The sequence below is a fragment of the Rattus norvegicus genome, chromosome 6 (assembly GCF_036323735.1).
Source record: "Rattus norvegicus strain BN/NHsdMcwi chromosome 6, GRCr8, whole genome shotgun sequence".
Lineage (NCBI taxonomy): Eukaryota > Metazoa > Chordata > Mammalia > Rodentia > Muridae > Rattus > Rattus norvegicus.
In genome coordinates, this window is record NC_086024.1 from 144,315,292 (window position 1) to 144,330,845 (window position 15,554).

The window sequence follows — 15,554 nt, forward strand, 5'->3', positions numbered from 1 at the left end:
CCTGTAGCTGAGCTAGTCTGCATTCTGCTACAGTGAGCGCTAGTGCACAGGTGTCTCCTCAATGTGTTGACCTGGAGCCCTTCGGGTAAGTACTGAGCTGAAGCTTAGCATATGGAAGATGTATTGGGCTTTTTGTTAGTTGGTTGGTTGGTTAGTTAGTTAGTTAGTTAGTTAGTTAGTTAGTTAGTTTTTTGAGCAAAAAACTAACTCCATGCTGACTTCCACAGTGGCTGACTGGTTTACATTCTCACTGGTAGTGCATGTGGGCTCCCCTGCGTTTGCCAGCATTTGAGGTTACTTACTTCCTTACTGACCGCCACTCTGTCTGTCATGTTTCTGTTTGGGGTGTTTGCCCGTGGTGTGTATGATGCCATCACACTGTAGCTTTGCTCCTGTCCCCTCCTCTCCTGCCCTCCAATTAGTGGCATTCAGCATCACACAGGCTCACTTGTCATTGATAGATCATCTTGGGGGAAGTGGTGGTTCTGCCCTTTGCTTGTCTGTGAGCCGGAACCACTTGTTTTGTCATAGGGGTTCTCTCTATATCATTAATATTAATCCCTGTCAGATGTGTGGCTGGCACTTTTTCTTTCTCCACATAGCAGGGTTTCCTCGTCGTCTTGGCTGTATTCTTGGCTGCACAGAAGAGTTTGATGTTTTCCAGATTGCCTTTTAAAATGTTTCCCCCTAGAGTATTTTCCCTTTCTGCTGTGAATCCAAGGTTACAGAGAGTCCTCATTTTCCTACAAGAGAAGTTAACCTTTAGCAATGGGTCTGAGCAGCTGATGGAGGCCTGCCTTGGGAGCCTAGCGTGATCACAACACAGAGAGACCCTTGAAGGCTGGTACACATCAGGGTCATGCAGCACAGCACCATGTGCATAGGCAGAGGCAGAACATGTTCCCCCAGTAACATATGGCTCATTGAACATCTATAAAGGAGGCACCCCTCCAGAGCTACAGTTTAATATGTAATCGTATATACCTATTCAAGACTAACAAGATGGCTGGAGAGTTGACTCTGTGCGTAAAGTCTCTCATCTAGGCCTGACACCCTGAGCTTAATCCCCAGGACAGAGAACGGAAGGAGAAAGAACCCATTCTCTTGACAGGCCCAGCCCTTGCCAATCCTCCCTGCCCCCTAACGTCATGTCCTGCTTCAGTAGCTGCTGGGCTAGCCTCCCTACCCCGTTCCATTCCTCCAGATCTACCTCTACGATGTAAGTGTAGTGTCGGACAAAAGAACCTTGTTCGCCTTCCTTGCCCAGGAAGACCTTCCAGCTATCATCACTGTCTGTCTCTTTCAGTGCTACAGAACACAGGACTTTGTCTCTTTAAGATCTAGTTTTACCTTTGTGTCTACCAATATTTTATCTGCGTGTATGTAAATGATCCCTGACCACGCCTGATATGCATACAGCCCAGAGGGGAGCATCAGATCCCCTGGAATGGGAGATACAGTTAGTTATAAGCCATCATGTGTGTGCTGGGACTCAAACCCAGATCCTTTGTAAAAGCATCAGGTGTTCCTAACCAGAGAGCCATGTCTCCAGCCCCACATAGGACCTTTTCATGTGTCCTAGGGCATGGGTGTGACCTCCTTCCCCATCACACATGATCATAATCACGGTGCCATTCATGCTTTTAGAGAACCCAAGTTTAAAACATGGAGGTTCCCTGCCAGTCCGTCCAACACACATCACAGTGTCAGCCTGTCCACTAAGCACATATGACCAGTGCAGCATCTAGAACTACACAGGGTTTGCTGTGTCAGTAGCTGGCTACAGTTTGCAGCTGTCAGACGACGAAGAGTGCTGACCTAGTAGTCATGGAGCCCAGGAAAGACCCACAAGCCATTTTCTCACAAGAAGAAGGGAACCTGACTACTGTATTGAAAGATGACAGAGTGGGCCTTGAGAACTTTGATGACTTGCCCAAAGACCTCCAACTAGCCAAGGTCAGCTACAGAGACCTGTTCTTCTTCAAAAAGAGGCCAGAGCCCAACAGGGAAAAGCCTTTGATATGTTCCAGGGTGGAAGGGAAAGTGGGGACTGGCCTGGGCTGTAATGAGTCACACGGAGGAACAAGGACTGAGGGCAGGAATGGCTGCTAGCAAATCTGTTCCACTCTTACAGCCTGGAATCACCAGAGAGGAGAGAGCATGTGTGGCCATGGGGACAAAAGGGCCAGAAGACATGAGAGCTGGGGTAGTGGCAGGCCAGCCTTGGAGTCTACAGGTGCAGCTAGCATCAGCTGGCATAGCATCAGAGGGCTGGCACAAAGGAAAGTCTGTGCTCATGGCCAGGTCATATGGTTTAGACAGACAGATGGGACAGATTTCAGGGAAACAGGAACACTTCAAGTACTGGCAGGAAGAAAAAGGCACAGATGGCCACAACCTGTCTTCACAGTGGAGATGGCCTGCCTCACAGCTCAAGCGAGTTCAAGTTTTAAAAGCCAGAAGAAAGGGGCCAGGTAGAAGGAGCCCCACCTCTCCTCTGGAATAGTCAGTTATGTATTGTATGTGTCAGGCACCGTGAGGGTCCCCTGCTTCCCACATCTCCTCTGCACATTTCTTCTGAGCTCCTACGGTATCTGAGGTGGTGACCAGGCATTGGGGTGACATCATTACTACATGGGACACATATCTTAGAAGGTGGGAGCCAGACATGTTCCATGCCAGACAACAGGGAGGAGGTTCTGGTACCTGGCTGTCCTCACACAGCCTTTATGATAGACAAAGCCAGTGCTAATCCGCTGGGAAGGGTTGAGATTACTACACCCATGCTGATACTGCAGCCTATTGTCCTACACAACATTAGTGTATGACACATAGACAACATATGTGTAGGTCCACATGCATGGCTTCATCCTTGTGATGGTGCACTGCCACTGAGCAGCAGGAGTCTTGGCTGTGCCTCTGCCCAAGAATGGCTCATACTGGATTAGCCCCTCCCACACTACACTGCCTAAGAGGGTTCACTTCCAGAGGCCTGAACCCTTGACTCCCAACATAGCCATTCTCTCCCAGCTGCTTCTCATCTGGAACCATAAATTGGTCTGTTATTTAGTCTGAATGTGATCTTTCCCCTCCCACCCTCAGCAGCCTTTATCTTCTGAGCCCCGTGGTCTTTGTCCTCTGGCTACTGCCCATATAGACAATATAGACAATATAGACTCTGGGCAGAGCCTTGGTGGTCCTCTCTCCTGCCTCCTCTAGCCACTCACATTGGGGGCAGAGTCTGGGAGAGGATGGCACCTCTGGGAGACCACCTGTGCTCACAGGTAGCGAGCTGTCAAGGAAGGGTTGTTGTAGGGATTCAGGGTGGTCCTGTCACTGGGGTTGCCATTAGGGTCACCTCTGTCACTTTGTGACCTTCCCCTGAGTTCCTTCCACACCACAGAATCACGTGTGAGAATCCAAAGCAGCCAGGATGTGCAATGAAGCACATTGAACACTACTAGGTATTTTGCACGGTCCCCTATTCTGGAACAGTACCGGGTGGGCGCTTCATCAGTCGCTCTCAGAACTCTAGATTTTTTTATACTTTATTGTAGAGATCTAGAAACATCTCAGTTTCTTCAGACCAATGATTTAGAGTCTGTTCAAAAGGAGAAAAAGCAGAAAGCCCATTTATTCTGCCCCGATATTTTCGGTTTTCAAACAAGTATAGAGCACATTTGTCTCCTTTGAGCCCCAGAAATTTTGCAAAATATAGATTACAAGTTATCTAGGTCAGAAAGAAAAGAACATTTTGGCTTGTATTTTTTGGTAAGCCTTCCGTTGGAATCAGTCGTAAAAATGTATAAAGAGAAAACTGCTCAGCACAGACGCCGGGACAGAGGGGAATGCAGTGTCGGGGGTGGAATGTCTGTTGCACACGGGCACACACGCACGAAGAGGTAGATATGGAAAACAGAGCGTGGTCTAGTCAGACATACATGCATGCATGTGTGCACGAGGGAGCATGCATGTACTGCAGAGGCATGCATTGCCTCCTGTGTGTCTTCTACCGCCGTGGTGACCACGTCATTCCTTTTACAACACTTCTCAGACTGAGCAGGCTGCATGTGTTTACAAACACATATACGCATGTGATTTAAAAGACGGAGAAGCCAGGAAGTTGAAAGAGAGCAAGGAGAGGTATATGGGAGGCTTTGGACAGGGAAAGGCAAAGGCGAAATATTGTAACTATATTATAATATCAAAAAATCTTAAATTAATTTACTTAGGGAAGCCATCGTTTCAGTTCCTTCTAAGAATGGTATCTAAACTTTTTTTTTATAGATTTATTTTACTTTTATGTTATATGTGTGGAAGTTTCACCTGCATATATGTCTGTGTACCAAATGCACAAAGTGCTGGTGAAGGCCAGAAGACCTCCTTGTGTTAGAGGCCATAGGCTCTGGAGTTACACGCAGTTGTTAAAGGCCATATTGGCTCTGGGAATAAAACCTGGGTCCTCTGGAAGAGCGGCCAGTGCTTTTAACCACTGAGCCATCTCTCCAACCCCAGTAAAAATAGTTCACTCCTATAAAAAGAAGACCTTTCTGTCCTGGATGCTTGATACATGTTGTGTTTTTAGTTTTAATGGTAAAAGAATATGCTGCAGCCTAGCCATGTGTAGAGCCTTATGGGTAAAAGCATCTGTAACAGAACCTGTCCACACTTATTGAGTTGTCCTCTGAAGCATGCTGTTGAGGCCTGCTGAGGAATGACTGCAGGAGGCTACCTCACTCCTGGTCACTTGGAAGGAGATGAGCTAATGACATTAGCTGAGACACATGGATCTGGCCTCTAATAACCAAACTCCAAGAGGATCAAAGCAAATCTTATAAAGACACTTCAGGGGCATTTTCGCTCAGTTTGCTTTAACTTCGAATTGATTCTTTCATTGTAAAAAAATAGTTTTAATACTTTAATACTAATGCTCTTTTAATGCTTTATTTCTAGTGGGTGATATTTTTTATCTAAAGCTAAAAGAAAAAACTAATTTGTCTTCAAAACGTACTTGGCTCATCTGTAGACTTCTCAACTAATTGCCCCTCAGTGAATTAGGCAATAAAGTAAAAGCCGTTGGTATTCATGGACTAACGGCTCTCTAGTACCACAGTAGCCATTAAGGGGCCAGTCCATCTCATATGGGTCATGTTAGTCATGCTCTTTGGTCTGCCAGCTGCAGGAATAATGATGAACTTTTCCAGGGTAGAGTAGAAAAAATCCAGGAGAGAAATCCTTCTCATGTGACTCGGGACAAAAGCAAGTCCAGAGCCCAGAGCCCAGAGCCCAGAGCCCAGAGCCCAGAGCCCAGCTTGCCTCTACTTCTGTTACACATCCCTAAAATCAGTGTAAATAATTCCATCAGTCCCAAGAGTGTGACTTCAATCTATATCTGGTGTCACACAACCACCGGCTCTTGTATAGAAGTTGCCTAGGCCTTCTGGGGACCCCACTGTGTTCCCTATCCTGTATTAAAGATTGTAGGTCACCCCTGAAGACCCCATTGTGTCCCTGCCCACTGTTGTAGCTCATATGTTCTTCCATTTGCACTTTACTGTCCTGTGCTAGAATTCCCTGACTGTTCTCATCTTTGATTTGATGACAGGTCTGCAAATCTTCACCATAATCATTCAGCTACACATTCCCAGTGTCACCAAAGGGTTCTGTTATGGTCGTTTTTTGTCTTTTGAGGCAGAAATTCTATTATAAACACACATAATGAGAGCTTCCTAGTAGTGGGGATTCAAGCAAACCCCTTTATAGTCAATAAGGCCAAGGTGATGTGCACGAAAGCCTGGGGCCAACCATCACGCCATCTACCTTCCCACGCAGCAGCTGTGTCTGGATATGAATGTGCCTGTCACATCAGGGTCCCCCTGGTGCTCAGGAGACCATAGATAGGAGACCTGCCTGCTCTTAGCACTTCCTGGCACCTGTCCATCCCTCACAAAAGATTCTACACAAAACCCTACTGAAGTGTGTCTGTGCACTTCAAATAACTAATAACTCTTAATTCTGGCATTCAAGAGAAGATATCAGCTTTCGATACGGGGCCATCGATGTCACTTAATAAATCTATTACTTACTAATTTTAGTTCTCTGCACTTTTCCGCCATTAATTTAATCTCCTGGACTATTCAGTTTTGGCTTCAAGCTGAGGAGAATCCTGACACATCTAGGTATCCCTTGGTATTTTTAGATGCTGTGTCTCAGTGTGGGCTTGTGTGTCTTCCCATACCCTTTACTCAGAATTTGTAGTCCAAAAGGACATCCTAGAGTTAGTTACCCAATCAGGTTTCAACCAAAGCATTTCACTAAGGTTGGCCTGCCATCAATAGTTGACTATCTCCATGAATTCCTGTCCATGAAGGACAGCCTTTTCACCCAATGTTTTCACTCAATGACACTTTGTCTGGCTATGGGAGGTCCCTACATCCTAGCCAGACTTCTAGAAGGAGGTGTTCCTAGAGCATCAGACAGTATTGAAGAGCTCTGTCCTGATTTAACATATGAAAGTCTTGCGGTGTTAATGGCTGCTAGGAGGGGTTTGCCACCTTCTCCTTGTTTCTAAAAGGCTAGTTTCAGGGAGACCGCTTTTAAGCTCATGTCCCAGGTAAATATTTCATCACACCAAAGAAGGACCAAGAAGGGAATGGTTCATGCTGAACCCAAGTCTCCCAACTTTAAGGATCATGGGCCAGAAGCTGAGGGGGCCGCTGAGAGCTAAGCCATCACCCTTCACCTGGAGCGAGGGAGAGTTCAGTTTGTCAGGTTCAGTTCTCATGCAGGTTTCATTCTGAAATCCCAGCCAGCACCTGCTGTGTCCTGTAGGTTACTCATAGCCTCTGTTAGGAGGGCTGGCCCACAGCCCGACGATCACTCCCATCACAGAAGCAGGAGACAAGATCGGTGAACCCATGTACCTCCCCCTCAGGACATAGTGTAGGACAATGCCTGTGGTTCCACAGTCTTCCTTTGTTTCAGAAAAGTGCCTCATAAGGGGTATACATCTTCAGTACTCAGGACCATTCTAATGAGACTGTACTCATCAGACCTGGTGACCTTCCTTTGACAGCCTAGGCCATGGTCTGCTCCGCACAAGAAAGCCACTGGCAGTTCAGGTGTCCAGAACATCCACAGAAGCTCAAGGTGGAACCAGGTGTCCTTAGACATTTCCAAAGCCTTACTTCCAACTTGGATGTTGGGACGCATGAACAGGCTGATGACAGATATGATTCCAAAGCCCTCCAAAGCCTGTGCTCAGCAGGGTCCAGCTTCCATAATGCAGTCAACCACCCTGACCTTATGTTGTGGTAAAAAAATAAAGCAGCTCAACCAGTTCCAGCTCGTACATTGGCGGGGGGGGAGGAGGGGAGAGGATGGAGGAAGGGGTCTCTCTCGATAGTTCCGGCTCCAGCAGGCCACAGGAACTAGTGCTAATTTATCTCAGCAGCTCCACACTGGCCCCCATGGTACGCTCTAACCTGGGTGGTCCACGAGCCGGTCCAGCATGGCACCTTGCCATCCTGCTTTGCTTTTATTCACCGTTCCTTGGCGAATTCTTACCACACCAGGCATACACACCTCAATTCCGTGTAGGGCTAGGTGCGTCCCGCCACCGCACCTTCTCTTGAACTCAATTAAGTCGCCACATGAAAGAACACACCACACAATAACCTCTGGTCCAATTGATAAGATAGAATTTGCCCATCTAGACAGCACAAAATACCCATCCCTTAAAAATAATCATAATAACCTGCATCTATGAGCAGAGAAGAATCTTAACATCGGCCGCCATGTCCTCCCAGCTCCTCTCCTGCTCCTTCCCCCTCCTTCTAAAACCTCTGTTCCTGCCCCCCTTCCTTCTGGTCCAATGACAGGCCTCCTCTTATCTTGTCTACCTTCATCTGCATAATGACGTCAGCCTACAACCTTGGGCGAGCTGCAGGACTTTGATGAGTCTCCAGTGCCTCATCCATGGTGGTAGTGTGTGTTTAGGGTGTGTGCGTGTGTCATTCTTGACCCACTTTGCCATATTCTGCTAACAATGTGATCACCTTTGGGCCATATCTATGTGGGGTTTGCTGACCGACTTGGAGGCTGTCCCTGCTCTGATCCCCACAGCATTCTGGGTTATCCATGCCAAAGGATGATTCCTTCTACCCACTAAACTGTAAGGACTCTCAGGCAGGCTGCCGCATGGCTTGGCAACTGTCTACCACAGCAGGCTTCTTAAATTTTTCTATCTGTGACCCTTTACCTGAGGAACTTTTGCATAATCCTGGGCATGTAGACATAAGAGAAAGGTATACAAGTCAAACATTTGCTGGAAATGAATCGTAAAGAAATGTATTTTAAAACAATTCTTTGGTAGATATATAATTTACCATTTGTTAAAGACTAAAAAATTTGCATGCTAGTATTTATTTTTACACAAATAAATAATTCTTGGCTGAATATTTGATACTGCAGAGCATGAAGCCTCTTCAGTGTTTCCAGAGTTGGTCAATATTTTGATTTTATAATTGTCGGGGGCCCAGAACATTGTTTCTCATAAATTCGTAGTAGAAAAGAACAAAAGTATATTTAGAATCTCATCAGGGATTGGAAATGCTATCCTAGTTCCAAGCCAAAATTCCTTTAACAATTTTATTTGAAAGACAAGTCAGTAACTCAAACAGCGATTTTTAAAATTTCGAACACTCTAGCATAATTCCATCCAAACGTATACTAATTTGATTGCCTCCATGCCGAGGAATGACAGTTAGGGAAATATTTCAAAAATATGTTTTCCGTAATTAACCCGCTATTAAGTAAGAGCAGAAAACTGCACGTAGAATAAAAACAGTACGGTTCGTGTCACAGGGCTGTCTCCAGAATGAGCTGAGGTATTTTAGGCAGCGTTCTCCGTCACGTGGTATTAACATGGCGGCATACACTGTGAGAAATGCCCCCAATTCTTCATGCATTTAGTTTTGAATTAACTCTTGGTTGTGGCACATTCATCGCCAACCGAATTTTTCTCAAGTGACAGTCAGTCATCTGAGCCAATATGGGGCCCACAGTTTAGGGGTGAGAAGATGACTCGGGAGTTAAGAGCACACATTCCTACCACCCATGTGGAGAGTCAAATGTCTATAGTCTAGTTCCAAAAGACCCAGTCTTCTCTCAGCCTCCGGGAGCGCCAGACACACATAGGGTGCGTGCATTTTATGCAGGCCAAGCACTCATAGACATAAAATAAAACTTTTTAAAAAAGAGAGTAAGTTTGCTGCTAAAGGACCTAACAAAATACAAGAACACGAGCATGCAGTAAGTGGATGAGGTCAAGATCCACCCCAGACTGCCTGTTATGGGCACCCTTCATCTACCCAGGATGCAGTTCTCCGTAGAGCCTCCTACCATGAGCACAGCACAGGTGTTTTGCCTTGTTTTTTGTTTTGTTTTTTGTTTTGCTTTCCTCGGATCTAGGACTTTCACTTTTAGAAGGCAAGGAACTGTGCATTTAAAAGCCAATGTGAAGCCATAGAACATCAGCCCGGCCTTTCTTATTTTGAAGCAAAAGTAATCCTAAGCAATCAAGATTGAAGTGTGTGTGCGTGTGTGTGTGTGTGTGTGTGTGTGTGTGCGCGCGCGCGCGTGTGCGTGCATGTTTGTGCGCTCTCTCCTCTGATTTGGTGTATCCTTTAAGGCACCACAAAGATTAAATAAATAAATAAATAAATAAATAAATAAATAAATAAATAAATAAATAAGAGAGAAAACCCCAATAAAGCTCTGCTTCCTAATGGCACTGGCTGGCTGCCGGTGAGTATCTAAGCAGGCATCTTACAACAATTTCTCAGCCTGGCATCCTTGAATTAATGCTAATGAAAGCTGCCCCAGCCTTATTTTTCTATATGAACACTGGAATTGCAGCTGCCTGCCAAGCTGCTGAAGGATGAGTGTAATAATTTTCAATTGGCCTCTTCGCCCAAAGGGAGCCCGATAGCAGGAGATTGGCAGATGAGGGCTGGATTATCTTGTGCACTGGGCTCAGCCCAATTTGTGATTTGTTGCAGGTGCTAAAGAGATTGATATCGCAGCGACCCTGGAGCACTTGAGGGACCAGAGACCAGGCATGGTCCAGACAAAGGTACTGTCAATCAATCCTCTGGGACTTTAAATGTATTAGAGGTGCCTCTTTGCGTGATTTTCCTGGGAGCAGAGAAGGGGATGAAGCAGGACTTACATAAGCCATACACAACGGCTCTGGTTTGGGTAAGCATCATCCAAGCTAGTCCCCTGTAGGTAAAGGCACAGGGGCTGTTCCCAAGAGATCTGTTGCCATGCCTGGAGCCACTCAAATGCTCCACCATCAAAGACTCAGTTAGCCCCCAACTAGTTGAAACCCAGTCTCCCACTCTCCCCCAGGTTTAGCAGAGGGGGAAGAACATCCCATGACATGTCAGAAGTATATGGACTGAGGATAGAACTCAGGGCTTCTTACCTGCTTGAAAGCATTCTGTCATTGAGCTATAATACCTCCAGCTGAAGGTTATGTCTTCACAAAGTGACAGACCCGGAAAGTATTCAGAGGAGCACCTACAAGCGCCTGTCTGCCTTCACCCCCAACATCCTCAACCACATTTTGCTGTGCCCTGACAGAGGTTACCAGAGCAACTGACTATATAGGCTCTCTGGGTCCCTGAAAAAATAGCCCAGACTTATCACAGCAGGGGTGAAGCCAAAAGCTTTATTTTCATGCTCACAGAATCAGATGTGTGGCCAATGCAACCTCCCATTCCCTAGGCATTTCAGAAATGTCTGCATGCAATGGCAAAGCCCTCAACATCTTATCACAGGATACATGTCCTCCTCACGGTTGGTGCGATCCTGACTCCAATGCCCACCGGCATCCACAGGCGTGTGGAGTCACCCTTATGAAATTACTTCTGTAACTCAAGAATATCTCAAGTTATAAAAGCTCTCTCTTGGAGTGAGTTGGGGCTGGAGGAGAGATGGGTCAGAGGTGAAGAGTATCGGCTGTACCCACATGGCAGCTCACAACTGTCTGTGACTCCAGTTCCAGGGGATCTAACGCCCTTATACACATACATGCACTAGCGCACATAAAATAAAAAACGAATTCATTAACTGTCACTGGGGCGGAGAACCAAGGCTCCAGGGCCCAGTGCTTGCATACCAGGCTTATCCCTGGACTCAATCAGTGGAGGAAAAAAAAAATTTGTCCTGCATATGGGTAGCCCTGTGAGGTCAGGTTGGCCAGCACACTCTAGGGCAGTTTTCTGTCCCTGGTGCTACAACCTGGGGGTCCCTGGCTCTTGACCCAGGTCTACTTAATCCCTCTGTAACATATGGTGATTAAAACGCCCCATTTTTTGTTCAGATGTTATAGTGAGAAGTTGGATGGCCTAGTGTTCTGCAGGAGATACCTCTCAAGTTGGACGAAGTTAGACTAGAATATTATTTCTTCAAATCACTTTCTGAGTTGTCTGGATGGGTCTCATTGCCAGTGTCAGCCAGAGCACGGGGTGCGGTCAGCCTAACTCTCTCTTATAAGTTCACAAAGCTATTGTAAGCAGTAAGAGAGGAAGGTCCTTAAGGAACCGAGAGCTTCCCAGTCCAGGTCTCAACTTCAAGTTTCTTCTTCCTCGGATATGGACTCTGTACTGGGAAGCTTCTCTGCTGCCTGTTTTTATTTTCCCCTGTGATGTGGACTGTTACTTAAATGAACTTTGTAAACTACATTTTGCCCTTTTTCTTTTTAATGTGGAAGTCTGAACTCATTTCAGACTTGTAAAAAACAATGGGGATGGAGAAATAGCTCAGCGGTTAGGAGCACATGCTGCTCTTACGGAGGACCCGGGTTTGATTCCTAAAACCCACACCAGACAGCTCACCAAGGCCTGCAACTCAGCTCAAAGGGGATCCAACTCCCTCTTCTGGCTTTTGTGAACACTGGAACATATGATGCATATGTCTTCTCACAGATACAATTAATCAACCGAACCCTTCAAAAAGCGATTACAGAAACAATGCAGATAACCACCAGACCCCCTTTTCAGCTCCTGCTAGTGTTAACACCTTGCATAGCCACAATACAGTAACCAAAACCAGAGGTTGCCTTTAGACCACCAGACTGAGCAGACCACGCCCACATCTGTGACCTCCGTGACCTCTTGTAGGAGCAGTCATCCCAGAATGGCCAGGTACAGAACATCCCCCTCCCTCATCTCTAATGGTCTATGATCCACAAACTCTCTGTTGGCCAAGTTACTCAGATGTCCCATGGTGATCCGTACAGCTGAGTATGTCAGGCAAAACCACCGGGAGGTAGATCTTCCCCAGAGCACACAGCCCAGATGTCTACCACTGCTAAAGTGTGTCTGTAGGTCTCCCCTCTGCTGAATGAGCACTTCCCCTCCATAACTGCTTAAGGTCCTGTGGGAAAGACTTCGGTGCTCTGCACTCACTGTCTGCTTAGAGTACCTGGAGATGTGGGGCTACCAGGACACGAGGGTCAGAGGACAATGGCATTGTGCCCATGGAAGGGAGGGCCACCCAGCTGTAAGGTCTTGTTGGGCACCACTCTACAGCAGGCAGCTCAGAATAGGGCAGATGCTCGGAAAGTCAGGGACACTTTGAGTCAGGAATAGAAAGTAAATCCTGCCTCTGGAGCCACACTCCGCCTCAGGGACCCCACCGGAAATACAAGCCAGTCTCTTCCCTCTGTGCCTCTGCGAACCTCACAGACCTCTTCCCCACCAGAAAGTTCAGAGCGCCCAAAACATCAGCTGGGTTTTTGAGGTTCTGCACGGATCCCAGGGGAAAGCATGTACCGGAAATAGGAGCACTGCCCAACACATCACAGGAAGCCAGGCATTTGGCTCTCAGATGTCAGAATCTTGTTACCAAAAACCAGCCCCCACAGCTTGATTACTGAAGTCAGGCCCAGGACGCAGCACCAGCCCAAGCTTCAGTTCTTTGTGGCCTGAGTGACGATTCCACTGACTATTACAATATTAGTAGTTAGACCGATTTTCACTCTGGTGTATATTCACTTCCACATAACTATGAACCCCTACAGCCAGTTGTGTCACAGGGTAACACAAGGCTCAGGGACCAAGTCCATCCACACGGCCTGCTCTCTGGTGTTTGGTGACAAGGATTTGTCCCCTCCCTCAGGCTGGATGTTTAGAGGTGAAAACATGCTCCTGTGTCCGTGGCAACATAAAGGTCAGCCCTCTCACATTTATGGTGCTTTCCTCAGATCACCTTACGATACTGAGCTTCTTGCTGCACTGCGCTTTGGCTTCATAAAAACAGAAAAGTAACTGGGGCCAGAGCCATGCCCCTCCCCCAAGCTGAAGGCAGGCATGGGCTTTCAATTCATGGAAGGTACGACCAGACCCCACTGTCTGGACCTGAGGAAAGGAAAAGAGCATTGATTGACACACAAGCTCGGGTGGGTTGGAGACTCCTGACAGCACAAACTCTTTGTTAAAGCGAGCCTTAGGGTAACAGCTTTTCTTCCAGGAACACGGACCAGTCATACACACAGCAAACACCTAACAAATGCTTGCCCTAGCAGCATGGACAGAAAAGAGACACCAGGACACACAAAGGCTTGATCGCCTCTGAGGATTTAGCCAGGATTAAGACAAGAAGAGCCCCAATAAGACGCCCCTTATCACCACCTCGAGCAGCCACTGAGGATTCTGCCAGGTACAAAAAACCCTGAAGAAGGGAGGCAAGGTGTCAGAAAGAGCTGCAAACAGGGCATCCAGACGAGATCAGGCTAATCTGTACCTCAGTGGCTGCTCTGGACACAGCCTCCCTCCCCAGGGCCTGGAAGGGTTACCATAGTAACCAGAGGCTTTAACCCTTTCCTTTCTGTGGCTTTGGCTTAATTTGGTTCCTGTCATTAGTGTAGGTTCACTGTGTGAAGAAAAGGTTTCCTTGGGCAGTTACCGTACACTAAAGCACCTCCCTGGATTTCACCCTGTTCTCATCCTTTTCCTCCCACTACCTTAATCGGTTCCCTTTTATTTTTACGTCCTCCCCCGCCCCCCACTACAAGCAAAAGCACGTGATACTTGTTTCTGTGAGACTGGCTCATTACACTTAATAAATGGTCTCATGATCCTCCTGCCTCAGTCTCCCTAGTGGAAACATTTCGGTCCAGTGCTGCCCCACCCTGTGATTAGAGAAAGCTATGACTAGCCTGTCCCATAACCGAGAACTAAGCATGGCTGCCCTCACCAAGATGGGCACGCCCAAGGGTGTGTGTGAAAGCATTCAAGGGAGGAGTCCATAGTGAACTCCTCGAGTCGCACACGTGTGAGAACGGGGTTGCACGAGGAGGCCTGTAGATGCATGAGTGAGCGCGTGCAAGTGCTTGTGAATATGGGAGGGTGTGCACGAGTGAGTGGGAGGTGACTGGGGGGATGTGAATGGGTGCGTGCAAATGTACGTGGATGTAGGTGTGAATGTGTGTGGGTAGAGAGAGTGGGTGTGGACGAGTGTGAACACGTGTGTGCTGTTACTGTACACGGGAGGGTGTGGGTGGGTGAGTGAGTGTATGAATATGTGTGAATGTGTGTGTGTGTGTGTGTGTGTGTGTGAATGTGTGTGTGTGTACGTGGTGCCCAAGGCCAGTTCACCTGAAGCATCTCATCCCTGCGTTCTAACATCCTTCCATTTGGCTTCTGCTCCCCAAGTCTGTCCTCCTTACCCCCTAGGCATTCTCTCACCAGAAAAACCAAAGGGAGATCCCAAGTTCCTAGAAACAGTGCACTGGGCTCAGATGTGTCCCACCTTTCCAGGCTGACTAAGCTTGGACCAAGAAGTGATGATTCAATCAGGTATATGTCATACCTGGAAGTGACCCAACCCACTCTCTAATGCCCCAGACTAGAGTAGTTATTCCCTTCCCAATCCCCCTCCCCCCATGTCTGTCTCTCCCTCCTTTTTTCTCTGCCCCTTATTCCCTCTCTGTCCCTCCACCCCTTCTTCCTGTCTCTCTGTTCTCACTCAGAATATCTGTTCGTTCTCCATTTTCTGTCTCTCATCTGTCACTCTTCCTGTGATTCTGTCTGTCTACCTGACTCAGTCCCCACCTGACCCATTCATGCATCCAGTGGCCATCCCCACCTCTTCTGGCTCTGTCATTAAAACAAGGGGCTGATCTAGCACCGTGAAGAGAGTCAGTAGGGACACTGTGTCTTAGATCCCTTTTTAAGAGCCTCCTGGGGAAGTACCTCCTCTGTGGGCTTAACGGGGTCAGAGTGGTAGGTACAGATATCACTCTTCACGGAAGCTCTCCTCAGAATACAGCATGACAGTTGCCATAGCAACCACTCAAGCGAATGAGTTAAAATGCAAGCCCAGGTACAACTGAACAGCCAACACCCCACCCTACGGTCTTCTCACCACCACAGCCGTCAAACCCGAACACAGCCCGGGTCACATAGTATCCAACGGTGTGGCCACTCTATGGTGGCAGACTCCTGCCTAGGCAGCTCACCTGGACCACACAAGTGTCCCTTCCA

At 47.4% G+C, this 15,554-nt stretch overlaps 1 protein-coding gene across 4 annotated transcripts in view; it reads left to right on the top strand.

Moving 5' to 3' along the window:
• Ptprn2 (protein tyrosine phosphatase, receptor type N2) overlaps window positions 1–15,554 on the top strand; it is a 752,006-nt gene that overhangs the window by 732,724 nt on the left and 3,728 nt on the right. For all 4 annotated transcript variants that reach the window (NM_031600.2, XM_039111861.2, XM_039111863.2 and 1 more), the window contains one exon: window positions 10,062–10,135. In NM_031600.2, coding sequence (NP_113788.1) covers window positions 10,062–10,135 — 74 coding nt within the window. The remainder of the gene's footprint in view (window positions 1–10,061; window positions 10,136–15,554) is intronic.